General features: G+C 51.7%; 1 protein-coding gene across 1 annotated transcript in view; it reads left to right on the top strand.

Moving 5' to 3' along the window:
• Positions 1-26128, top strand: part of ZFHX3 (zinc finger homeobox 3) — a 247315-nt gene that overhangs the window by 67809 nt on the left and 153378 nt on the right. Inside the window, exons 2-3 of the mRNA XM_021097088.1 lie at positions 10177-12956; positions 19568-20064. Of these exons, the coding sequence (XP_020952747.1) occupies positions 10223-12956; positions 19568-20064 (3231 nt within the window). The 5' untranslated portion in view covers positions 10177-10222. The remainder of the gene's footprint in view (positions 1-10176; positions 12957-19567; positions 20065-26128) is intronic.

The following is a 26128-nucleotide window of genomic DNA, read 5'->3' as shown; positions in this document are numbered from 1 at the left end:
GTATCTATGTACCCATCAGTTCTAACTTAGAAAGAATATGTCATGTCATGGAAAAACTTTAATGCCTAAATTAAGTTAAAGGGGCAGTCCACCTACGGAGCCATGTGATCTGAGCTTGGTAAAGATATGTAACTGTAGACATGGAGAAGAAAAAAAAACCTGAAGCCTTTCTCCCTACCAGTGGCTCCCTGGCTGGTGGGATTATAGGTGATTTTTATTTCAACTATTGAGCTTTTCTACACTTATCCAGAATTTTTAAAAATAATCAACACATACTGCTTTAGCCAGACGAAATTATTTAAAATAGATCTACCATCACGAGATGCCAGATTGAAACTGTAACGGGCCAGATGGCACAATTTACATCACTTCCTAACTTCTGCTCCATAGCCCGACAGAAAAAAATGGAGAGATCAGAAATGGGCTCTTTTGAGAGGATTTTTTTAGGAAGTTGGAGGAGATGAAACGTTTGAGGTGCTGGCAGGGAACGCACTGACGTTGTCGGTCACATTAGTGGCAGAAGGTGTCCCGTTCAGCCGGGAGAGAACCTGGGATGGGCAAGGGGCGGGCGGGGGGACGCACCTGCCAGGTGGGAGGGGCTGTTGATGCGCTGGGAGGGTCAGGCGCCTGCCTCTGGTGAAAGGAGGTGCTGCCTTGCATCCGGCAGGGGGATTAGTGCACTATGGAGAATAAATCCAGGTCAGGAGAGAACCCTTCAGGCAGATGGTGCAGAAAGGATGCTAGCCTTCTGTCCTCAGGAGATGGTGGCAGGGTCTCAGAGTAGACACTGAAGTAAGTACCTAAGAGTTGGGATACAGATACTCAAACAGCTGGTCAAATCATCCCAGTTTTTTTTTTTTTTTTTTTTTTTTTTTTTTTTTTTTTCTGGAATAACACAGAGAGTAAGTATGAGCTGGGTAGTTTCACTTTTTGTTCCTGTATTCACGGGTTTGGTCGTTTTTGAACGGTGGGTGTGCCTCCATATGTAATAACCATTCTATTTCCCTAAGTACCAGCTTGTCTGCTCCAACACCCACAGCCTGGGCTCCTAGGCCCGGCTGTGCTTCTGATCTCGCAGCTCCCTCCTCTAACCCCTCCTCGACTCCACCGCAGCCCAGAGTCTCGCGGTAGTTGTGGATTCCCTGCAGAATGGACTGAGCTAGCAGTTTTCACTTCCAGCCTGATTTATGTTCACGCTGGAAAGAGCACAGATGCACTTATTAGCAAGCATGAAGCCCAGGGCCTGGACGATTCTCTGGGCCTTCTGGGCAGCAGTCCTCCTGCAACACAAGAGACCTGTTCGAGCATGTGTGTGTTCTCTGACCTCGCTCGCCATAGTTACAGAATAATTCTTAAGGCTACTTGGAAATTGCTACCAAGAGGCTGGAATCTCACCTATTTATGGCTTAACACTTATTGACTTACACGCAACAGCAATATACAAATACAGTTATTGTATGGAGCACAGACTAGGATTGGATATGGTTCTTTGATTCCATGCTAAACAGATGAGAGTATTATTTCTTTGCCCCTTGAATGAGGTTTCTACTTATCTTAGAATCTCGGTTGCCTGTGGCTTTTTTTCCCCCCAAGGCCATGGAGATACTTTATTCATTGTGTGTTTCACTAATATGTTTTCATCTAGGTTAAGCGGTGCTCCCCCTCTGTCGGTTGCTGGGGTTGTTTGTTTCTGTGGTGGCTGCCCTTGTCCTTTTCTTTAGGATGGCTTTTCACCAAGGTAGGGAAATCTGTCCTGAGTCAGGATCCTGGGTGTCTTGATAGATACATTTCAGTGTGTGTCACTTGAAATTCTGCCCAAGTCAGAATGGACATTTGTCGTCTGCAGCCAGAGAGGCCTCTTTCTAGCATCTCTCAGCTGAAGGAAGGGGAGCCAAGGTTTCTGTTTCTGTCTGTCTGCACCTCCACATCTAGCCTGCTAGCCTCATTCCTCTCCTGAAGCTGTGCCAGGAATGGATTTCAGATGACCATAAAGGCAGGGGAAGCGGGCCGGGTTGGCTCTTCATAGGTATCTTGGGAGGTTCCCCACGTAGAGTTCCTGCGCTGGACAGTTTCTTTTCTCCGCTGGCATCGTTTCAGGTGTATAAGAAAGTTACTGTGTTAGAGCAAAGACTTCTCACATACTTTTCACCCAGACCCCCTCATGTTAGCATTTTCTCAGTTTGGTCTGTATGGATGTGTCTTTTTGCCTGTAGGTGCACACACACACAGTCGCATAGGTTTTTCCTAAGCCACTTAAAAATCGAGATATCATGCCCCTTCCCCGCTAAATGTATCAGCACCGATTCCTTGAAAACAAAGATATTCTCTTGTGTAACCACACCGCCGTGATCAAACTTAGGAAATTAACACTCCTCTACTACTGTCACCCAGTGGACAGACCTTCATGAGATTTTTCACGTCGTCGCTTGCACCCTTTCTGGGAAAAGAAAATCCAGGTTATGCGTTCGGTTCATTGGTCATGTCTCTTTAGCCCCCTCTAAACAGTCTTTCCGCCTCCTGACACTGGCATTTCTCAAGGGCCTGGGACACCTGGTAGACTGTCCCCAATTTGGGTTTGTCTGGGGCCCCCTTATGATCAGGTCCAGGTTTGGCATTTTCGGCAGCCGTGTCAGGGAAGGGGTGCTGTGTTCGTCCCAGCGTGTCCTCGCAGGAGGCGCAGGATGGCGATTGGCGTCATCCCTGGGGGTCCTGACTTCCATCCCTGGTGAAGCACGATGGTGTCTGCTGGGTTTCTCCACTGGAAAGTTACTGTTTTTCCTTCTGTAACGAGTAAGTGTCTAGTGGGGAAATCCTTTGAGACTGTGTAAATATTCTGTGACCACGCACACTTCCAGCCGCCAGTTTTAGGATCCATTGATTCTTGGCCGAATGGGCTGGTATGATGATGGTTATGAAATGGTGATTTTCCTGACTCCATCGTTCCCTCTGCATTTGGTAGTTGGAGCTTCCCCCTAGGGAAGAACGCTTCCTTCTCCCACGTTTTTTGTTTTTTTTTTTTTTCCAAAAGAATGGAATGGTGGGTTCTTATTTTATTATTGGGTTATAATCCTTGACCCTCATGTAGTTTCATACCTCAGATTGCCCCACGTTCAGGCAGGGGGAGTCCCTAGTACCTGCTGCCATGTCTCTCGGGGGCGTTCTTCATTCTTAGAGCACCGCCTTATGTTCGGGCTCAGAAAGATGCTCCAGGCTTATCTTGCACTTTGTCTGCCCCAGCCGGAGAACGGGCTCGTTCTCCAAGGAGCCCTGGGTCCCTTCAGAGGAGAAGTGAATGGTCACACTAGACATTTCCTCAGCTAAGAGAAAAAGACACAGAATGTGTCCAGGGGTCATCTTTTTTCCCCTCTCCAAATGCTCTCATCTCTCCCAATACCTTGATTTCCGCCATGGTTTTATTAAGCCCCTATCACGTCTTGGGTGTGCAGGATACAGAGATGAATGAGACAGGAAACCTGTTCTCAAGCTGCTCAGAGTCTAGTGGCCGAAATAAACCGGACAACAGGTAATTACAGCAGGGTGCTAACACCAGAATTGCGGCGTCGCCCTATGTGGAACTCTGTGGGGTCACAGAGGAGGGGGTTAAAGCTGATGAGTTGACTGAGTAACCAGGATGGATGGACCAGGAAAGAATGGAATCTTCACCCTTCAGAGGACCCAAGGGGCTGCCCGCCGGACCCTCCTGGCTGTAGCACAATGCCTTTCTCCTCCATTCAGGGAACCTGAGCCTACAGGATTTCACAGGGTCAGCATTCCATTTGGGAACTTCAATAATCTGGAGAAAGGTTTTCATTTACATTGAAGTGACCTCCAATTCTTTATAAATTCCCATCATTATTCCTAGTTAAACCCTGAAGCTAGGACGAAGGTGCAGTAGCTAATCCTCATGGTGTGTGGCAGGAGGGGCCTTCTTATGGTTCTGGATGGTTGTCCTGCCCTGCAGTGGGGACATCTCATTTCTGTGCTCTTGAGCTCATCATGGTCGGCCATTCCTTTGTCAGTACCCCCATGTGGCTCACCACCTTTTTCCTGCAGACAAAGAAAATGATGGGGCTGTGATCCTGTAGATTTTCAACAGCTGGAGGTACACCTGCAGCCCAGAGGCCATACTTACATCTTTGGCCACTGTGTCAGCTTCCACTGGATTTGTAGTGAAGTAGTACCTCCAGGTATTTTTTTGCATGAGCTTCTGTTCATCCAGGTCGCTTCCATCCTCTCTCAGTTCATTGTGTGTTAAACACAAAGCTTCCTATTTATCCTTGCAAAATTTCATCTTATTCATTTGGGCCTGTTGTTCTGTCTTGGTCAGATCTTTTTTTCTTTTCTAGTCTTTTTTCTTTTTCTTTTTCTTTTTTTTTTTTTAAGTTTTGATTCCATCATTTGGCAGGTTAGTTAGTCCACTCAACTTTATGTGTTTGCAAATTGCTGTATGTGCTTGGTCTCGCCTGCCTCTCAAGTTTTTGATTTAAGTGAAGGTTCCAGGGAGAAGGCAACCTTGAAGCATGTCCCCTAGACACACTGACCTTTGAGTGGGCACTTTAGGTGACCGAATCCTCCAGCTTTCAAATCAGGGCCCATTTTATTATCTGAAAGACAGTTTGCCACCCTAGCTACACAAGGAAGTGATACCACTTTGGGATCTGTTATTAAAATCGAAAGATACCCTCTATTGCATTTCTCAGATCATTGCATCTAAGTGAAGCTCTTTTTCAGCTTATTTTATGTGAATTTTCCTGCAGAATCTCTAGCTAATCGCTAATTCCTCAGGACTTTTTCTCCCCCAGATGCTCTTCAGCAACTGTTGCCTGTGTGTTAAGACTGTGAGGAACTTGCAGTGTATAATCTACAATGTAGCCTTTAAAATCGAATGTCATCACTTCATCCAAACGAGGACACCCCTCCCGCTTTCCCTTGTCTTTTCTTATGTGACTTCCTAGTGCCTTTCCACTCCTTCACGATGCATTTATTTGTTTGCGCTCTCTCCCCTGGAAAAAGGTAAGCGGAGACCTGTTTATTGTTGATTCCCTGGCATCTGACACGGAATAGGTACACAGTAAATACTGAATGAAGGAAGGAATATATTTCTTGGTTTATAGGTTCTGGAATCTGCCCCCCGACCCCTTTTCTTGAAAGAGGTCAGGATAATGGGCCTACCATTCAGTTCTTGGCAACTCTTCTATCCCTGTCTCCTGTGTGAAGATATCCAGGTAAAGAGATTTATTTCGAACTCTGCTCCCCCTGCCACTCCCCACTGGGGAGGGAAATAAGGACGTGTGTATAAACTGGCAGTGTTCTGTTACATGGCAGTCTTTTTTTTTTTTTAAATCACTGTACCCGAGGCATTTGGGAGTTCCTCAGCCAGGGATTGAATCTGCATCACCAGTTCCTTTAGCCCACTGCGCTGGGCTGGGGATGGAACCAGTGCCTCCATAGTGACCAGAGCCACCCCAATTGGAGTCTTAACCCACTGCACCATGGCGGGAACTCCTATTACATGTGTTGACAGCACGTGATCCTAGAACGGTCCCGGTCCCTAAAGATGGAAGGCTAATGTCAGGTGTCCTGAAGCCGCCTTTGAGAAGCAGACGGTAGAGGAAAACGTAGGAGAATGGCTCAGAACACAGATTCCACCGCCAGACCATGCTTTTGTTATTCTGGCTGCATAACCGGAGCAGCCTCAGTGTTCCCATCTTCAAAACGGGGATAAAAATAGCACCCATCTCACAGCGGGGTTATGAGCATCAAGAGGGCCTTACCATGATAACTGCACTCAACAGGTGATGGCTTCCCTTTAAAAGCTTTGGGCAATAAAGGCACAAAGGAGGAAGTGAAGTCACCCATAACCTTATCCCCTAGCAATTGCTGTTGTAAAATCACTTTTGATGTAAATCTCACGTATGCCCATATGCAGGTCTCTATTGGCTCTGTTCACTTAGCATCCTGTGTGATCATTTTCCCACGCCTGTGAATAGTTTCTTTAAAAAATATATATATATAACATCCTATGGAACACCACACACTGTAATTTAGAGAGTCCCTTGTTTCCCCGGATTATTTCCCTCTGCTTGTCCTGTTCTAAATATTGCGATGAATAATCTTGGATCTCTCTGCATATCTTGGATTGTTTCGGGGGTGGAGGAATTAGTGAGTCAAGAGGCACGTGCGTTTTTGAGGCTCTTGATACCCTCGGCCGAATCGCCCTCCGGAAGACAGTGCTCCTTGGTCCCCCTCCCGCAGGTGGGGAGCACCCGGGAACCAGCTTTGCTTACCCGCTGCTTTGCTTCTCTCTGGTGATACTGCACAGAGGCAACAGTTTCTCGCCGTCTCTGCTCTCTTTGTTTTTCTTTTCTTCCCCTTTGTTTCCTTTCTTGGTTTTCTGCCAAACAGCCTCTTGTGAAAGGACCGCCTAATTAACCCTGTGCTAATTAACAATTTAAAATTACACAGTGCGACTGTTCGTGTTTAATTCTCCGGGAGCTGGAGCCACAGCGGGAGCCCCCTCCCCTTCCTAGTAGCTGCACCCCCCCCACCCCAGCCTCGCCGCAGTAACTGTTGCATGGAACCCAGTCCTGTCTCCTTAAAGGAATGTGATAACACCATCATATCCCATCTTCTCAGGTGAAAACGGAAGATGGGTGACTGTTACATAGGGGGGCGGGGGGAGGCGGGGACAGCATAAGATGGTGGAGTTTTATCGTTTCAAACAGTCTTTGAAACATAAAGACTGATATTAGCAAAGATGCAAGGGCTTTGCAGGTAGGTTCCAAGGAAACGACCTTGTGAGGGGAGCAAGAGCAGGGGGCTCTCCAGAGAGATGCTGGAGCTTTTCTGTGCAGGACGGCTTCTTAGAAGGCAGGTGGAGGCGCTAAGCAGAGAATGCTTGAGTGCTGCATGATGCCTGTGTCTTCCCTTTAACTCTCTCAACTGGAGAGATGAGTTCTATTGACATCTAGCTGAATACTTAAAACTTCACACACATACGCACACACACATGCAAACCCACGCCAGGTCCAGCATTGGTGGTTGCCAGTGGAGCGCGTCTGTACAGTGCCTCTGTGTTTAAAGGGAGTTTGGGGGTGTAAATGGCTGGAGAGAAGTGGGTTGCAGGAGGGGTGGAGGGTTTGGGGTGTGTGCCCTGGGCCAGGCAGTAGTGAAGGATGAGGAAGGGGTGCAGAGCCAGGGGTGGGGGGCCGCCTGTGAGAGCACGGGGACCTGCTGGGTTCCCAGGCTGCCCTCTGTAACGGAAGATCATTGATTTTACGGGAAACCGTGTTTACAGACAGAGTGCTGATCGACCTGCCGAGTTGACTTCTGCCTCCTTAAGTAAGAACTACCTTTTTCTTATTGACTGGCTGATAAACAGAGCGAGAGGAACTGCCGGCTGGCTGGGTGGGAGAGTGGTGGAGGGCCTGGGTCCTTGAGCCGAAGGATGGGTCAGGATTAAGAGAGTTCTTCATCTCTGTGCTCCGGTCCCCTCCTGACCGCCCTCACCCCTGCACCTGCCAGGGCCTGGTGGGTGAGCCCAAGACGGACCCGCCTGGTTGCCTAGCAGCGCAGGCACCAAGCAGGGAGGAGCTGGCAACCTGGCGCTGATGTTGTCAAGTAGAGAGTGTCTCAAGCTTTGATAATGCACATCCCCTGGAGATTATGTTAAAAATGCGGATTCTGATCTGGGGTAGGGCCGAGGGTCTGTGTTTCTCACAGGCGTCCTGGTGAAGAGACGCCGCTCTCCTCTGAACCGCACTTGACTTGGCAAAAGTTGTGAGAGCTTCTGCCTGGCCAGCATGTGCTGAAGGGGGGCCCAGAGCAGGCACCTTAGATACGCAGCAGGATTCTTCTTTCCTGCCAGCCTCTCAGTGAGCTGTTGCCCCTGTGAAGGAGTGGGCCCCTGTGTGTCCCCTCTCACGGGGCTGGCAACCTGCCCTTGCCCACGGTGTCATCTTTTCTCAGCACCTTTGGCTGACGAATAGAAAACAAAGTTAGGTGAGTTTTTCCAAGTCGCAGTCCCTTCGCTGGGTGATTTGTGGAGGAGGAGGAAGAAGAGAGCAGAGCAAGAAAAGCCCACCAATTAATTGGTAAACGCTCGCAGGTTTCTCGGCCCAGTCCAGGCTGGAGAGGAGATTGGCTTCGCTGTCGATACAAGTCCCTGGTGAAGCATCAAAGCTGTTCTCCTTTATCAGTCGTGGCCTCCCCTTCCCGCATGTTCCTGTAACTTACCAAGCATTTATGACATTGATTTTACAATCGGGCTGTTAACCCTCCCGCCCCTTCAGGCCTGCCAACCTTTTTGGCCTGAGCTGTCAGTCAGATGTCATCCAGCCAATCATGCGCATCCTTAGGAAGGGCCACCCCGGGTTCTCACCTGTATCCCAGCTGAGCCTCGTGAGGAAGTCTCCCTGCCTCTGCTGCTGGGTTTGGTTTAGTGTAGTCATCTTTGTTTAAAATCTGCGTCTTTTCTAAGGCACATGGAACTTTGTTGCAATGGAGTTTGAGGTTGTAAACCGAGAAGTGGGGTGTGTGTGTGCCCCTGTGTGTGTATTTGCAACAAAACTTGACACGTTCTTCTAAAAAGTTTTTTCTCCTGAGACTCCTGGCAAACCTGCCTTCCCTGTCTTTTCCCGAGGGGGAGCTGTTGGCTCATCGTGGAGTGAGAATCAAGCAGTGAAGAAAGAATGGGAAGATGGGGGTTGCAGGGAAGAGGGAGACCAGGCCCAGCCAAACCTTCATCCTCCGTGTGTGAATGAGACAGTGGGTGGGGAGGCAGCCACGTGCTCTCCAGGAAGGCGGCACAGTGGAGCGGGTGGCCTGGGATTTGCAGGCGAACGATCCGGGCCGTGCAGGGCGCTGAGTTGCCTGGAGGAGCGGTGCTGGGACAGAAGAAATGATCCTGTGATGTTGCTGCCACAGAAGCAGAGCAGTGGCTGGTGTCTGATGCTTCCTCCCCAGGGACTTTTGAGGTCTCAGAGGGCACATTCAGCTCAGTGGCACTTTGGAGTCGGAAACGGAAAAGCCCCAGGGCTGAAGGACAGCTGCTTGGGTAGCGACTAATAACTAAGAGGCAGGTGTGGAAAGGGGGCTGGCTGAGCCCAGCTGCCATCTCAGCTGGCCGCGAAGATCCCTGACAGCCAAAAGCTCCCCCGCCCTGGTGGTGAGCAAGCTCCGTCCACACAGGGCGAGATCCTCTCCACCGGCGCGGGCACCCGCCCACTGGGAGTCTGGGCAGTTCTTCCTAGAAGCATCAGGCTTACTCTTTGTACCTACGTATTTTGGGTCTGAAGCCAGTTGGGTCACAGGCAAGGGTGTTCTGTGGCTTGTGGGGAGGGGATGGGAATTGGGAGACGCTCCTTTCTCAGTGTCGGGTGGGCATTGGGCTCATTTTTAGATTTAGGCCCTCAGTTTAACTGTTGGTTAATGGGATGACGTTTGCCAGGCCGGGAGAGGGTGAGGTTGCAGCTGTGGCCCCTTCTGGGGGCTTTGCAGAGCTTGTCCAGGCCTGCCCGCTTGTCCTTGAACCTTGCGACCCTCGAACTCTGTTCTGTGAACTTTTCAAACTAGAGATGTGGTCAGTAAGAGCAAGCGCACAATGCCGCCTCTGAATCAAATGGTGTGTTGCCGCCTAGGTTTCTCATCCTTTCGCTCAGGCTGCGAAGCCCTCCTGCTCCAGTCTTTCCATTTCCTGCGTTCCCCTGGCCCCCAGACAGCGCACGGGGCCGGGGTGGCTCTGTACTGCCATCCGTATGTGAAGGGGCCACTGTTGTGTGTCTGCCCTCCGAGGGGTCTGGTGCGTTGGTGCGGCCACCTCCCCTGGGGCTCGTCTCTAACACAGTGCTTGCAAAGAACGCAGATTCCAACCCGTCTCCAGGGGTAGAGCAGCGACAGTCTGAAGACAAAGAGGGACTCTCCTGATGCCCCCTTCCCGCGCCCCTGCTCCTGCCCTGCACCCCGGCCGTCACAGCCCGGGGTGCTCCCCGCTCTCCACACCTTGGACGGGGTGGGGCCATGGCTGGGGTCCCCGCTGCCCCGCGTCTCCGTTGTGGGTGTGGACAGAAGCCCGTTAGAGCGCCCCGTGCGGACCTGAGCCTCGGCCCTCCTAACCTCTTTCCTTTCTCTCTCTCTTCCCCCTCTCTCCCTCCTCTCCCCCTTGCCTCCGCCCTTCAGGTCCGATCCGTACTGGGTGCAATGAAAGCTCCACGCAGGCCTTACCATGGAAGGCTGTGACTCGCCCGTCGTCTCGGGGAAGGACAATGGGTGCGGTATCCCTCAGCACCAGCAATGGACTGAACTCAACAGCACCCACCTCCCCGACCAACCCAGTAGCATGGAGCAGCCCGCAAGCGAGACCCACGGGCCCCTGGACAGCCTGAGGGCCCCCTTCAATGAGCGCCTGGCGGAGAGCACCGCGCCGGCCGGCCCCACCGCCGCCGCCGCCGCCGCCGCCGCCACCGCCGAGCCCGCCGGCAAGGAGGTCAGCTGCAACGAGTGCGCGGCCTCCTTCGCCAGCCTCCAGACCTACATGGAGCACCACTGCCCCAGCGCGCGGCCGCCGCCGCCCCTGAGGGAGGAGAGCGGGAGCGACAGCAGCGAGGAGGGGGACGAGGAGAGTGACGTGGAGAACCTGGCTGGGGAGATCGTGTACCAGCCGGACGGCTCGGCGTACATCGTCGAGAGCCTGAGCCAGCTGACCCAGGGCGGGGGCGCCGGCGGCAGCGGGCCTCTCCCGTCGCTCTTTCTGAACTCTCTCCCCGGGGCCGGGGGCAAGCAAGGGGACCCTTCTTGTGCTGCACCCGTCTACCCGCAGATCATCAACACTTTCCACATAGCCTCATCCTTCGGGAAATGGTTTGAGGGCCCAGACCAGGCTTTCCCGAATACCTCAGCCCTGGCGGGGCTCAGCCCCGTCCTGCACAGCTTCCGCGTATTCGACGTGCGACACAAAAGCAACAAGGATTACCTGAACAGCGACGGCTCTGCCAAAAGCTCCTGCGTATCCAAAGATGTTCCCAACAATGTGGACCTGTCCAAATTCGATGGCTTCGTGCTCTACGGCAAGAGGAAGCCCATCCTGATGTGTTTCTTGTGCAAGCTCTCCTTCGGGTACGTCCGTTCGTTTGTGACCCACGCGGTGCACGACCATCGAATGACCCTGAGTGAAGACGAGCGGAAAATTCTTAGCAATAAGAACATCTCCGCTATCATCCAAGGGATTGGCAAAGACAAGGAACCCCTTGTCAGTTTTCTGGAACCAAAAAACAAAAACTTTCAACTCCCTTTAGTTTCCACCGCTAACCTCATAGGCCCCGGACACAGTTTTTACGGTAAATTTAGTGGCATTCGGATGGAAGGGGAGGAGGCTCTCCCAGGCGGCCCTGCCGCTGGCCCCGAGCAGCCCCAGGCTGGTATCTTGACCCCCAGCACCCTCTTGAACCTTGGCGGGCTCACCAGCTCGGTCCTGAAGACCCCCATTACCTCAGTTCCCCTGGGGCCCCTGGCCTCCAGTCCTACCAAATCCTCAGAGGGCAAGGACTCTGGGGCAGCAGAAGGAGAGAAGCAGGAAGTGGGCGATCCGGATTGCTTCTCCGAGAAAGCAGAGCCAGCCGAGGAGGAGGCGGAGGAGGAGGAAGAGGAAGAAGAGGCGGAGGAGGAGGAGGAGGAGGAAGAGGAGGAGGAGGAGGAGGAGGAGGACGAGGGCTGCAAAGGACTCTTTCCAAGCGAGTTGGACGACGAGCTGGAGGACAGGCCCCCCGAGGAGCCCGGGGCCGCGGCAGGTAGTAGCAGCAAAAAGGACCTTGCTCTCTCAAACCAAAGCGTTTCTAACTCCCCCTTAATGCCTAATGTGCTCCAGACCCTGTCGAGGGGCGCAGCTTCTACTAGTTCTAATTCCACTTCTTCCTTTGTTGTCTTTGATGGTGCGAACAGGAGGAATCGTTTAAGCTTTAACAGTGAGGGCGTCAGGGCCAACGTGGCAGAGGGCGGCAGGAGGCTGGACTTTGCTGATGAAAGTGCCAATAAAGACAATGCCACAGCACCAGAACCAAATGAAAGCATTGAGGGTGACGATGGGGGCTTCGTCCCCCATCACCAGCACGCTGGCTCCCTCTGCGAGCTTGGGGTGGGGGAGTGCCCGTCGGGGAGCGGCGTGGAGTGCCCCAAGTGCGACACGGTCCTGGGCTCCTCCCGCTCGCTGGGCGGCCACATGACCATGATGCATTCTCGTAACTCGTGCAAGACACTCAAGTGCCCCAAGTGCAACTGGCACTACAAGTACCAGCAGACGCTGGAGGCACACATGAAGGAGAAGCACCCGGAGCCGGGGGGCTCCTGTGTCTACTGCAAAAGCGGGCAGCCCCACCCTCGGCTGGCGCGAGGCGAGAGCTACACGTGTGGTTACAAGCCTTTCCGCTGTGAGGTGTGTAACTACTCCACAACTACCAAAGGCAACCTCAGTATTCATATGCAGTCCGACAAGCATCTCAACAACATGCAGAACCTGCAGAACGGAGGCGGGGAGCAGGTCTTCAGCCACACGGCCGGGGCAGCGGCGGCGGCGGCCGCGGCGGCGGCGGCTGCGGCCAATATCGGGAGCTCCTGCGGGGCCCCCTCGCCCACCAAACCAAAAACCAAACCCACCTGGCGGTGCGAGGTGTGCGATTACGAGACCAACGTGGCCAGGAACCTCCGCATCCACATGACCAGCGAGAAGCACATGCACAACATGGTGCTGCTGCAGCAGAACATGACGCAGATGCAGCACAGCCGCCACCTGGGCCTCGGCAGCCTGCCCTCGCCCGCCGAGGCCGAGCTCTACCAGTACTACCTGGCCCAGAACATGAACCTGCCCAACCTGAAGATGGACAGCCCGGCCTCGGACGCCCAGTTCATGATGAGCGGATTCCAGCTGGATCCCGCCGGGCCCATGGGCGCCGTGACTCCTGCTCTAGGTGAGGCTGACTCCGTGTGTGTTTGTTCTGATGATGGGCATGAACCCGGGGGCAGCCGAGAGTGGGCCGAGGTCCTCAACAGGCCGGGTTGATTCTCTCGAGCCCCGTGGCTGCGGTGGAGTCTTACTTTCTTGAGAGTTGCTTTGAGCATCCAGCCATCACATCTTTTTCTCAAGAATCCCTGAACTCTGGGTGAGCCTGTGGAAGATGGTATGCGTTCAACAGAGACACAGTTACACGCCAGCTCCACGGGCCGGGATTAAAATTTAAGGGTTTCCTCTTGGTTTTTGGCCTCTGGTCACCTCTCCTTTCTGTTCCCCATTCCCTGTTTCTCTGTCCCTTCCTTGATTTGAAAAATCACGACAATTCCCCGAAACGTGTGGGTTCCATTAAACGTTTGTTGAAATGTACAAGAAACTCTAGCTGGCGCTTTAAATAGGGACAGTCATCTGTAGAAGAGGAACTGGAAATTGTAGCGTACCTTAGGAAGCAGGCCGAGGCTGGTTGTGAGCTGAGCGGGAGTCACCCAGACACCTCTCTCAAAGCTCTCCACTGTTGTCACCAGGATCTCGATGAAAGAAAGAGACCCGTTCTTTCTCTCTCTTACTTCCCATGAGCTGCTGGTGAGGAGCCTATCTGGGAATTAAACGGCCCTAGAGCACCATGAGGAGTGGTGTGACAGATGAGAAATGAGTAAATGCTCAAAGCGTACCTTAAAGAAGGCTAAGGTTTTCCGTCAGATCCTGGTTAGCGGAGTCTTGGTTGCCATGGAGAACATGGATCCATGTTGAGTGAGTTGGCGCTCTTAGCAGTTGGCTCAGTAGAGCTAGGAGGGGACCAAGAGGATAGGGTCAGCATGCTAAAAGCCGAGAGTCTGTGTTCCAAGCATCATGAGCACTTCTGGCGGAGAGCTTCTGCAGCAAGAATATGTACAAAACGGTTTGGTGAGGAGCAGTGTGATGCCTGGGTCCCTCCTGCCCCCCACTGCCAGTGCCTCAGACGGGCACTGCCTCGTCTCCATTCTTGGACTCCACCAACCTCCTGGGACCGGCAGGGATGTCCTGAACGAAACGGGATCCCCTCACTGACATGGGAGTAAGTTGTTCTCGGCAGTGAAGTGTGTGCAAGTACCTTTATCCCGGAATGGCTTAGGTTAATGCCAGAGGGCTAAACCTCACCCGTTGGCACATCTCTGCGTGGTGTTTTAGTGCTAATTGCTGCTGATGAGTTCTATTTCATAGCACTTAATTTGTTTTTCTTGCCCTGCATTTAAATTTGAATCCTTGCTACTTTAATCTTGTTTTCTGTTGTGGAACATTGACCTGTTGATCCTTTCTTACCAACCAGTTTGAGGATGTTTTACGCGCTGGTTAATCGTCTTATTTGTCCCCAGAGTGAACCACAGTGGTTGTACACTTAGGCATGGTGTCAGTGCTCTGAGTTTTCTTTTTGCAAAGCCAGTGGGAATTGGGGTTTTCTTGTCTGGAGATTTAAAATCTTGGGGGAGGCAGATTTTGGAGTAAATCAAGTATAATGTAGGTGGAATGAAGACACAGAAAATGGATGGGTTCATACTGGGTCAAAGTGAGGACTTCTTAATTACCTTGAAAACCAGTAATTCTGACGAAGGCTTGAATTGAGAAGGAGAGAAATATTTTGCTTTTAACACCCACTGTCTGTGAGTCTGCGGGACGCCGTGCCTTACTGGCACATGGCAGGTGCCAAAGGCCTAGAAGAATGAATGCTTGTCTTCTGCGATACATAGAAGATCTGGATTTTTTTTTTTCAATCCCCTAGAAATTTTTAATCAGTTCTTTTTTTTTATTATTCACATATATAATTGTTTTATGATGTGTCAATTTCTGCTGTACAGCAAAGTGACCCAGTCATATATATATATATATATATATATGTATATATATATATATCTACATTCTTTTTCTCATATTATCTTCCATCATGTTCTATCACAAAACATTGGATATAGTTCCCTGTGCTATACAGAAGGACCTCATTGCTTATCCATTTGAAATGTAATAGTTTGCATTTACCCAACCCCAAACTCCCACTCCCCCTCCCTCCTTCCTCCCTCCCCTTTGGCAACCACAAGTCTATTCTCCATGTCTGTGAGTTTCTTTTCTGTAGATAGGTTCATTGGTGCTACATTGTAGATTCCACATATGTGTGATTTCATATGGTATTTGTCTTTGTCTTTCTGGCTTACTTTACTCAGAATGATAATCTCTGATTGCATCCATGTTGCTGCAACTGACATTATTTTGTCCTTTTTTATGGCTGAGTGGTATTCCATTGCGTATGTGTACCATTTCTTCTTCTTCTTCTTTTTTTTTTTTTGCTTTTTAGGGCCAAACCTGCAGCCTGTGGAAGTTCCCAGGCCAGGGGTTGAAGTGGAGCTACAGCTGCTGGCCTCCAACACAACTACAGCAATGCAGGATCTGAGCCACCTCTGCAGCCTACACCACAGCTCACGGCAACGCCAGATCCTTAACCCCCTGAGCGAGGCCAGGGATCCAGCCAGCATCCTCATGCATCCTAGTTGGCTTTGTTGACCGCTGAGCAAAGAAGGGAACTCCCTGTACCACATCTTCTTAATCCATTCATTTTGTTGATGGACATTTAGGCTATTTCCATGTCTTGGCTATTGTGAATAGTGCTTCAATGAACGCAGGGGCGCATGTGTCTTTTTTAATTGTGGTCTTGTCCAGATATACACCCAGGAGTGGGATTGCCAGATCGCGTGTTCGTTCTTTATGTCGTTTTCCCAGGAACCTCCATGCTGTTTTCCACAGTGGCTGTACCAGTTTACATTCCTGCCAGCAGTGCAGGAGGGTAATCTTTTTCTCCATGCCCTCTCCAGCCATTCTGACCCATGTGAGGTGGTGCCTCATTGTAGTTTTGATTGGGAAGATTTGGATTTTCTTTCTTTCTTTCTTTCTTTTTTTTTTTTTTTTTTTTTTTTTGTCTTTTTGCTATTTCTTGGGCTGCTCCTGCGGCATATGGAGGTTCCCAGGCTAGGGGTCTAATCGGAGCTGTAGCCACCGGGCTACGCCAGAGCCACAGCAACGTGGGATCCGAGCCGCGTCTGCAACCTACACCACAGCTCACGGCAACGCCAGATCGTTAATCCACTGAGCAAGGCCAGGGACCGAACCCGCAACCTCATGGTTCCTAGTAGGATTTGTTAACCACTGTGCCACGACGGGAACTCCTGGATTTTATTTCTTAAAGACAATAGAGTTCTTCCTTCCAAAGACCTTGTCTAGGTAGCCAAGGAGGACCTTTGAATTTCCAGTGTCACTGCTTATCCGCCGAGGTGAGTCTCTGGACACCTCCTGTGCCTGCCTGAAGCCCCGAGAGCCAGCTAGATGGAGTATGAGCAGCAGATAGGTTATTTATTCTGGAAAGTGGCGTGGGTGTGGGTAAGATAGGATGTGATCTCTAGGGTTCATCATTTGAGTTGTGGGACCTCAGCAGAAGCCGGCACATGCAAATGGAAGGAGCCGTCCTTTCCGGTTCTGGCTGCAGTTCTGTGGACCTTTCTTGAGGCCTCTGTGAGGGGGCCGTGGGCATTACTGGCCTGTGGGCTCTACAGGGGGACGTGGTTTTTTGTGGACTTCACACCTGTTTGCCAAGTTAAGTTCTCCTTCGCCCTTTGACAGGCCCTTCTCCTTTGTCTTGGCAAACAGATGTTGATGCTGGGGATGCTTTCTTTCTCGAGGCCCTTAGGGGAAAGGTTGCCCTCCTTGGTTTGGTCTGGTTGGATCTGCCCTCCATTTGCAGAGAAGATGTTAGACTTGAGGTCGGATGAACGCCCTTCCAGACATCCCTTTGGACTAAAGTTTAGTACAGCACCGAGGCACAGGTAGCTTGCTGAGGTGTCCACATGTTCCCTGGGCATCCAGCTGGCCACCGGACACCTGCACCAGCTGAAAAGCTCGTCTGAGCCTGCTTTTGCTGGTAGACAGTGTCTTAAGCCCTGGGCCTCTCTGAGGAGGTGCTCATAGGCGGACTCACGTGCCAGGTGTCAGGTGTGTATGGGGGCGGGGCCACTCCTCTCCAACAGCACCTGTGCACCCTGCCTGCGGAATAAGCCCCCACACGGCTCCAAATGTGGCTTGGGTGAGGTTCCTCTACTTCTTGGGGGCTGAATTAGTCCCTTTCCTCCGTGGATCTGTAGGATTGCAAGCCCTGGGTGTGTTTCTCCAGGGTATAGTTTTCGAAGGGAGCTGTGGCTTGCCGGTCACCCTCATTTCCCTGCTTCTCTGCTTCTCTCTTTGATTTGCATTTCATTTTAAGAGCTTGGGATGGGAAGAGGGACTTATTTCCTCTGCATGTTCTGAGGACTTCTCATTTTCACTCAGGCATCTGGCAAGTGACAGCTGAATTTCTCTTCAGAGCGATATTGATGTGCTGAGGTTAAATTTAAAAAGTGAAGACGATTTGATGCTTCAGGTGGTCGGCATCAGAAACAAATATATGTTTGCTCCTTGTCTTACCCTCCGGGCAGTTTTTGCGTTCACTGAACAGTGTGGATGTTTCCTGGATGCTGCCTGGCCTTCATCCCCATTAAGGGATAGAGCTTTTAGGCTCCCCCCTCCCCCACCCCCGCCCTGCTTGTTTTCTCTCTTGTCCTATAAAGAGTGTCATAGTTATGGCTCCTCTCACCAGGGGAGATGGCAAGAGAGAAGACAAGCAGAAAGCTTCCCGAGTCTTCTGGAATGTGTGCGCAAAAGATTTCTGTGGCTTTGCTAGACTGTGCGCAGGCTTCAAATGCAGCCACTCTGCCTAGTCAAGCCGGCACTGAGTTCATCACTCTTAGTGCCTCATGCAGCATAAATAAGAAAATCTTTTTCTTTGCTTTTTAATAATAACATCTTTTTTTTTGATTAGCCGCTAACTTGGATTCTAATCAGTCATTAAGAAAATAATAATAACCTCAGCCCAACCACAGGTAAAAGGGCAAGTTTAAATATCAGCTGGGGAGTGGCAGGGCAGGCACAATAGCTCGAGTGTGCGTTTGTTTAGGGGAGAGGCGAAAAATAGAAGCTGGTGCTCAGCATTCTGCCTGACTGTAGGCTTCTAGGTAATGGAGGGAAGGCTGCTCTTTCCAAGCCTTTCTTGTGTTATAAGTAAGAGCTCAACGTATTAATTTACCGCTGGTAAATGGGAGCCGGTCCCTGGTTTATGCAGGGTGGTGACGGACTGAAAGAGAGCAGGGGCAGAGAGGGAGGAGCCGAGCTTTCTTGGACCCTTTTTTCTGGGGGCAGGGGGTCGGGGGGGACCACCGTCTGACTTCTTCATTTCACTGTCCATCTCTGTCCAGCTTCCCAAAGCTTTAACATTTTGGCTCCTTTTTACCCTTGTCTGGCACAGATGTTTGGGCCTCTGTGCAGCGGGCTGGGTACTCTCTGGAGGTTCAGCAAGGAGAAGATGACACCGTTATCCTAAAGGGGCTGCATCCTGTTGGGGACACTGGCCAGCATGTGGCTCTGTCTGTGGCTGGCTTATGGCAAAGTGGACTGTGACATGACCCACAGGAGACCTACATTTCACGCGCTGTGGGGGCTCAGGAAAAGGAAAAGATGCTTCTCTTGGGGAGATGGGGGAGGAGCCAGCACCACTGACAGGCAGGTAGGATATTGATGAGGAATAGGGAGGTGGTTTCCAGAGTCTCTGATTTAGAGCTGTGCTGTCTGGTACAGTAGCCACTAGCCACATGTGACTAGGGACGTTAAATGTAAACAGATTAAAAATAAAACGAAAAATGTGTTGTACATTAGCCATATTCTAATTGCTCAGTGGCCCCGTGTGACTAGTGACACACAATCAGTGCTGATCCAGAACAGTTCCATCTTCGCAGAAAGTTCCGTAGGGCAGCACTGCTTTTGGTAAATTCTGGGCCCAATTCTGATCTGTCATGAAAACTTGGCATCTTAGATTATAGCTGTAAGTCATTCCCAACATGTCAAGGACCAGAGTTCTACTTTTTTTTTTTTTTTTTTTTTTTTTTGCCTTTTCTTGAGCTGCTCCTGCGGCATATAGAGGTTCCCAGGCCAAGGATCCAATCGGAGCTGTAGCTGCCGGCCCCACGCCACAGCCACAGCAACGCAGGATCTGAGCCCCATCTGCAACCTACACCACAGCTCACGGCAACAGTGGATCCTTAACCCACTGAGCAAGGCCAGGGATGGAACCTGCAACCTCATGGTTCCTAGTGGGATTCGTTAACCATGAGCCACGACGGGAACTCCCGGAGTTCTGCATTCTATGATGCTTATTTCTGTCTTTGCTTGGATCTGATCGAGGAGGCGAATTAAAATAGTTGAGAAATTTTGGTTCCTACTTTTTTCCTAGGTATTCTTTTCCATAAGAAAAAAAACAAAAAACAAAAAACAAAAACAGTTTTCCACTGATTTCACCGTGTCCGTAGGAAAGATGAAACACACCAATTGTGTGTGTGTGTTTCCTGGTTGGTACCTGTGGCTCTTGAAGTCATTTTTTTCTCCTGGGACCTGGGCGAGGGCCTGGTGGTGTGGGAGTCAGGGCTGCTGTGAGCCTGGCCTGATGCTCTCTCCTCTCCTTCCCTGCAGTGGGCGGTGAGATCCCTCTAGACATGCGGCTCGGGGGCGGACAGCTGGTGTCGGAGGAGCTGATGAACCTGGGCGAGAGCTTCATCCAGACCAATGACCCGTCGCTGAAGCTCTTCCAGTGCGCCGTCTGCAACAAGTTCACCACGGACAACCTGGACCTGCTGGGGCTGCACATGAACGTGGAGCGCAGCCTCCCAGAGGATGAGTGGAAGGCGGTGATGGGGGACTCCTACCAGTGCAAGCTCTGCCGCTACAACACCCAGCTCAAGGCCAACTTCCAGCTGCACTGCAAGACGGACAAGCACGTGCAGAAGTACCAGCTGGTGGCCCACATCAAGGAGGGCGGCAAAGCCAACGAGTGGCGGCTCAAGTGTGTGGCCATCGGCAACCCCGTCCACCTCAAGTGCAACGCCTGCGACTATTACACCAACAGCTTGGAGAAGCTGCGGCTGCACACGGTCAACTCCAGGCACGAGGCCAGCCTGAAGTTGTACAAGGTAAGTCCTGGCTGTCTCTGGAAGGAGTGGGTTGGATCCTTGGGTGACCGGGAGGGCTGGGGGTGGGTGACAGTTCATGCCGTCGGCCGGCCAGGTGGTGGCTGGCAGGTGACCTGGCGTTGGAAGGCGAGCCACCATCCCCTTCTTCAGGAGGCTGCACCACGGCGGCAGGGTTCAGCTGGGACCTGAAGGTTCTCTTTGCGGGGACCCTCATGTTTTGGGGGGGCGGGGAGCTCGTTTGCAGCAGCAAGGTACTTACCTTGTTCCGCTGTCTTTAGAACTGACTTTTTTCCTAACTCACAATTGCTGTTTCCTGGCTCTGGCTTTGATGTTGTGCTCCAGTGTTTCCTCTCTTTCCTGCAGGCTCTCTGGTCTCCTTTTCCATCTGGTCATTCCCCCTTTTTTAGTCCCCTGGATGCCCCCTGGGGTCCTTTGTTGATTTGTTCATTCATTCATTCACTCATTCAGCAGATATACTCCGAGCCCCTCCTATATACCAGGCACTGTTCTGGGCATATGCCTAGTCCGTGCCCTCAGCAGACAAAGGTCCTTGCCCTCCTAGAGCGTCCCTTCCTTTTGGGGAGGATGGCCGATCAACACAATGAATGAATTATATGGGAGACACTGTGGGGGCGAATAGGTCAGGTGAGGGCGCCGTTGTTCTTTCCCCTCTGCTTCCTGTGTTCTGTGCCTCCTTTCTCTTCCCAGAACTTAAAAGTCCTCCCTTTTTCCAGGCTTAGTCCACTCGCCTCCTCTTCCACTCTACCCTGCCTGCCTTCCCCTCCCCCTCTCTAACCCCTCCCCCTCTCTAACCCCTCCCCCTCTCTAGCCCCTCCCCTCCCCTCTCTAACCCCGCCCCTCCCCATCTAACCCCTCCCCCTATCTTGCCCCTCCCCTCTCTAACCCCGCCCCTATAGCCCCTCCCCTTCTCTAACCCCTGCCCAACCCCTCCCCCTCTCTAACCCCTCCCCCCATTCTTCCTCTCAGTCCGTAGACGGTAATGAAGGTACCGGTAACGAGGAGGAGGTGCTCAGATACTGTAAATAGTCCTTTCACTTGCACTGCAGAATCGCTCCAGACGTTTCTATTGATTTTCACTGGACTTAAAGCCTCACCTTTTTCTCTAATCATCCCATAATGGCTTTAGTATGAACAATCAGGTACAAATCGCCATAAATCTGCCCGGCCTCCTCCCACGTCCCTTCCACGCCCTCTCCCTCTCTTCCCATTTCCCTCCCTTAATTGCTGTCCGTCTCTCCTCTCCCCTTTCACACCGTTTCCCACATCTTTGGGCCACCGAGGGCTGGGTTTCTGCTGACCCTGAGCTGCGCGAATCCCCTTCGAATCTCCTTTCTGCTGACGGTGATCTTAAATGGCGGCTCCAAATAAAAGGAGGCTCTGATCCTTTACCCATATGGGCCTCCGCGGAGACGGATACACGTGATTCCTTTTACAGTTGCGCTTTCTCAGCTTGTGGAGAGGCCTGTGTGACCTGGATGAGAAACCATTTTGGGCAAAGGAGGAGAAAGCAGGCATGAAGCAGTGGGAATAGAATGTTCTGGAATTGCTGGCTGACTGGCAGGGATGGGCTGGAGTGGGGGGGAGGGGATGCCAAGCGGCCAGCCCGCCCCCTTGTCCTGAGCAGCAGGACCCTCCCTGGGTGCCGAGCCACCCCTGGAAGGAAAGGCTGCTTGCCATCCGTTTAAATCAGAGGTTTTCACTGGCCACAGGGTGGTGCCAGTGTGGTCACGAAAACCTGTCGGAGAAACTGGTGGGAAAAACAGTTTCCAAAGGACTCAACTGTGCAAAATAGAGTATGAAGGGCTTGCTGTGGCCCTGGAAGGTGTCAGGCAGCCTTGATGGAGGTCATTTAGAGGTGGTGCGAAGGGCAAAGGCAAAAAAATGCCCTTTAAATTATAAAGTGCATGGGGTGGTGATTAACTCTTCACGCCCTGGAGATGACTAGCCCTTGGCTTTGCTTCCCAAATCCTGGAACCTAGAAGATTTGCCAAGTCTGGCCCTCTTTGGTGTCCAGACCTTGGCCACTGGTCCCACCGGGAGAGTAGGACTGAGCTGGTTTCCAGGGTGGCCGTGAGGGCAGCAGTTGGAGTGTTTCCATTTGTGTTTTGCTGAACTAGCTCTGCACACTCATCCTTCTCTGCCTGGGTGTTTTCTCTCCCTCTTCTCTCTCTCTCTCTCTTTTGTGTAAAAGATGGAAGAAATGCCTGCTCAAAACGGGCACTTTAGTCGAAGGGCCCCGAGTATTGGGCTGTGGGTGGAGCATGGGACTCCACGCTTGAAGCAGAGGCGTCCAGGCAGTGCGTTTGGCTGGCACATCCCAGGGGTGAATTCCCCGTGTCAGGCGCCCAAGGCTGTTCGTCTCTCTCATTAGTCCTTGGGTAACGACTGTCCCCGTGGCTGTGCTGCGGGGGCAGCCCCCCCCCGCCCCGATGTGACCCAGAAATGTATCATTTCAGTGCCTGCCCCGAGCATTCCTGTCCCCACAGTGTGACCAAGATAAGCTTCGTCACCACTGGGGGCGGGGACGTGGGGGGGGTGTCCCTCTCCCAGGGTCTATAAGTCTGAGGATTTGAGGTGGGGGTTGGAGGTGGTTTGAGAGGCAGTTTTTCTCTAGGCCCTGGTGTGGCCTATGGTAAATGGAGATTGATTGCATGTTATTTTTCCTCTTGCTAATGTAATCCATTAGCCCAGCACATGCATAATCAGTTTAGAGCACAGTTAACTGGATATAATCGAGTTCTTTACTGTCTGCTAGAGAAACAGCTCCAGATGCTGCTGGCCCGGGGAGGGCACCGGTGGGTTTCTCACACGAGGCCCTCCTCGCTCACTCCTGATGGGTCTTGGTTCTCTGGCCCGTCACTCCTGATGGGTCAGGGAGACGCCCACCGCTGCTTGCTGCGGCACCCACTCCACTGGCCCTGAGGTCGTTGACTTCCTCGTGGGCCCCCCCACCCTCTCCTTCCCCTCCTCTTCCTTTTCCACGTCAGGGGAGGCAGAGCAGCAGTCCCAGGAGATGCAGGCACAAGTGTAGCTTTCCGGTCTGTCATTTGACCTCATACCGATCCAGAGTCACTTCTCTCAGTGTCATAAATCCTGGGACGTACGTTGCTGGATTAAGGACTGAGCTGTCTGAAAGCGTGCGATAGTTTCTAATCCAGACACCAGAGAGGGTCGGGCTCATTTGCAAAAAGGAAGACCTGCCGATACTGTCTCCCTCACCTGCAAGTGTCTAGTTGGGGTTATTGTGTGAGAGCAGTTTTTAAATCGAGATTCATGTTCCTTGCAGTCTCCCTGCCTCCCAGAAGTGATGGAGAGTAGGGGGTAGGCTGGGGAGCCCTCGGTGTCCAAGGAAAGCTAGTTCCTTTTTTCTTGCCTCAAAGGTGACTTTTGTGACGCGCTCATGGTTGAATTCCTGGAGTCTTTTGTGTGTGCATCTTAAATAGCGGTGGCTCTGGCCCGCCCCTAGCGATCACGTGCCCACACCTCACAGCTGCCATCATGAGGCTGGGACTGACCCCTCGGGAAGGCCAGGGGCCCTGGTCAAGCTCCTGGGTTTTTCTCTGCAGTGATTCTTATTCTTTCGGAGCCAAATGGAAGCGTGCCGTGGGAAAGGTACTTGGCTCTCCTTAGGCTGAAGCTCCAGACAGTGAATTCTGCACCGAATCGCTTTCCCACATAAACGGATCAGCCTTCGAGGACCTGCTCCCCGGCCCCCACGTCCCTCTCCTATGCGGGGTGCTCATGCTTGTCCTAAATAGGGGGCAGCGGATACTGATACACACCTGTCCTCTGTGCTTCTCCACCGGAGCAGATCCTGCGTCCCCAGTGTGAGGGTTCAGAGCAAGTGCGAGCTCTTCTGTGTTTCACCTGCCTCTCCTGCTGTGTGCCTTCCTGGCGCTCTCTGAAATTCGGACTTGTTTTCTGCCTGGAGGAGAAGGGGCAGAAAGGACAGTTGGAGATCAGTGCACACCTGCCAGCTATTAGAATCTGGTTTTCACTTTGATGTTTTTCTTCACCTGCGAGCCATTGGCATGGAAATCCATCAACTCTAGCAGATAGATTAAGCCCCACCAGAATCTATTACTCAAACAGTTCCCAGCTGAGTTTTCTTTGATAGGGCCCAGCCCGAAGTTTTCGTATTAATCTTAAGTGCTACACAGAGAAGGTTGTCTACCACGGAGTGGGGTCTGGGCCCCATGTGAGCTGCAAATCGGGGGTGAGAAGCCCAGTCTGCTTGGCTTAAAGCAGGAGGTAGAGTCTGGCGCCCACGGACTGAAAAATATTCCCCCAGAGTCTCCACACAGTGGACTTTTTTACTTGCCATCGTTGGGATAATTCGAGGGGAAGGAGGTAAGAGAGTGCATCAGACTCTCCCGTTACTTTAGACTCCAGCTTCTCAGGTCTTTCCCTGATGTGTGAGAACCTCAGGCTCCCTCTCCCATCAGGGCAGTCACTTCACCATAGGATGGATGGACGCGTCAGAAGACGTTGTACAGCAGGAAGTTCCCGTTGTGGTGCAGTAGAAACAAATCCGACTAGGATCCATGAGGATTCGGGTTCAATCCCTGGCCTCACTCAGCAGGTTAAGGAACCAGCCTTGCCTTGAGCTGTGGTGTAGGTCACAGACCCGGCTCTGATCTGGCGCGGCTGTGGCTGTGGCTGTGGCTGTGGCGTAGGCCGGCAGCTGCAGCTCCCATTCGACTCCTAGCCTGGGAGTTTCCATATGCCGTGGGTGTGGCCAAGAAAAAAAAACAACCGTTGAAAGATGGGGTTTGCAGTTTGTTTTCTTCATGCTCCTTTATGGGTACACAGGGCGGCAGAGTCTTGGGGAGACGACTGTATGCTTCCTGCCCGGAGATGGAGACTGGCAGCCTTGGTCTTGCTTTGGAAAACAAAAAGCCTAAATCCTCTGCTGAGTCTCCCCCTTCCTTTTGGCCCTGGTGTGATGGTGTTTGAAGCCCTGGGACAGGTGTCATCTGGTTTACATTGTCACTCTGGAACCAGTTTCCTCAAACCTTGTTTTCTCATTAGGTCAATTTTTTTTTTTTTAAGTGCATAGTTTTTCTCTCCATACCTTGGTGCCTTCAACCAAAAATGAAAGGCAGGGAATGTTTTCCTGTGGTTGATTTAGAAGGTGTGAAAAGCCAGATGTTTGGGTAAATTTTAACACATTTTGCCTTCATGCCCTCCATCTCCTGGAGCAGCTGGGGGTCTGAAGGTCATTTCCCTTACTCGATGGCTGGGCTCACAGGATGGGGGGTGGGGGGTGCTCCTGGGACTGGGCAGGGAGACTGGGTGGGGGTGCTCCTGGGACACATGGCCATCGCTGGAGAGCCTAGGTGGGCTCTGGCAGGATTTTTGGCCAACTGTGAACTTCGGGGGGACTCTAGGAAGGTTGCAACATCTAAATCTTTTCTGGAGGCAGGGCTTGTGTTGGGTAGATTTAATCCTTCGCTGCTGTAGGAACCCCTGCATGTGCTGTAGGAACCCCCACATACGCTGTAGGAATGTATGGCCAGCAGATGGCCAGTGGGTGCGGTGTGGAAGGGTGGCACCTCACTGCAGTCTCGCGCTTCCGGCAAAACTTTCCCACCTTCTTCACCTGAATCCCTCCAGGGGGTATTACTCCATTCACCACATTGATTCCCCTGCTTACCTTTAAGCACAAGCTTTGTCTTGAACCCTCTGGTTACTGGGTTGTACACACAGCCTCAAGTCAAGGAGGCTGAGTCATTGTTCCCCTTTTGGCTCTACACTTTAATACCATATAACGGATTTGAAATCTTACTAGATGTGGGTTTTTGTTTGTTTGTTTCTGTACTAGATATACTACCTATTGAAAAACCATCTTCATAACCATTAGCCGTAACACTTCCCCCCTTTTTTCCAAATGCAAAAGCATTTTTATTTTCTCTCTTTTTGTCCCTGCGTCCTTTTCGTGGATGGCAAGGAACGGATCAGACCCCTTAAGAATATTATTGTCATCTTAATTATTTCTTACAAGACTAACTTTCCATGTTTCTCCCAAGTGTAATCTCGTAAT

This window comes from Sus scrofa, chromosome 6, assembly GCF_000003025.6.
Source record: "Sus scrofa isolate TJ Tabasco breed Duroc chromosome 6, Sscrofa11.1, whole genome shotgun sequence".
NCBI classification, from domain to species: Eukaryota; Metazoa; Chordata; class Mammalia; order Artiodactyla; family Suidae; genus Sus; species Sus scrofa.
This window is presented reverse-complemented; position numbering and strand designations above follow the sequence as displayed.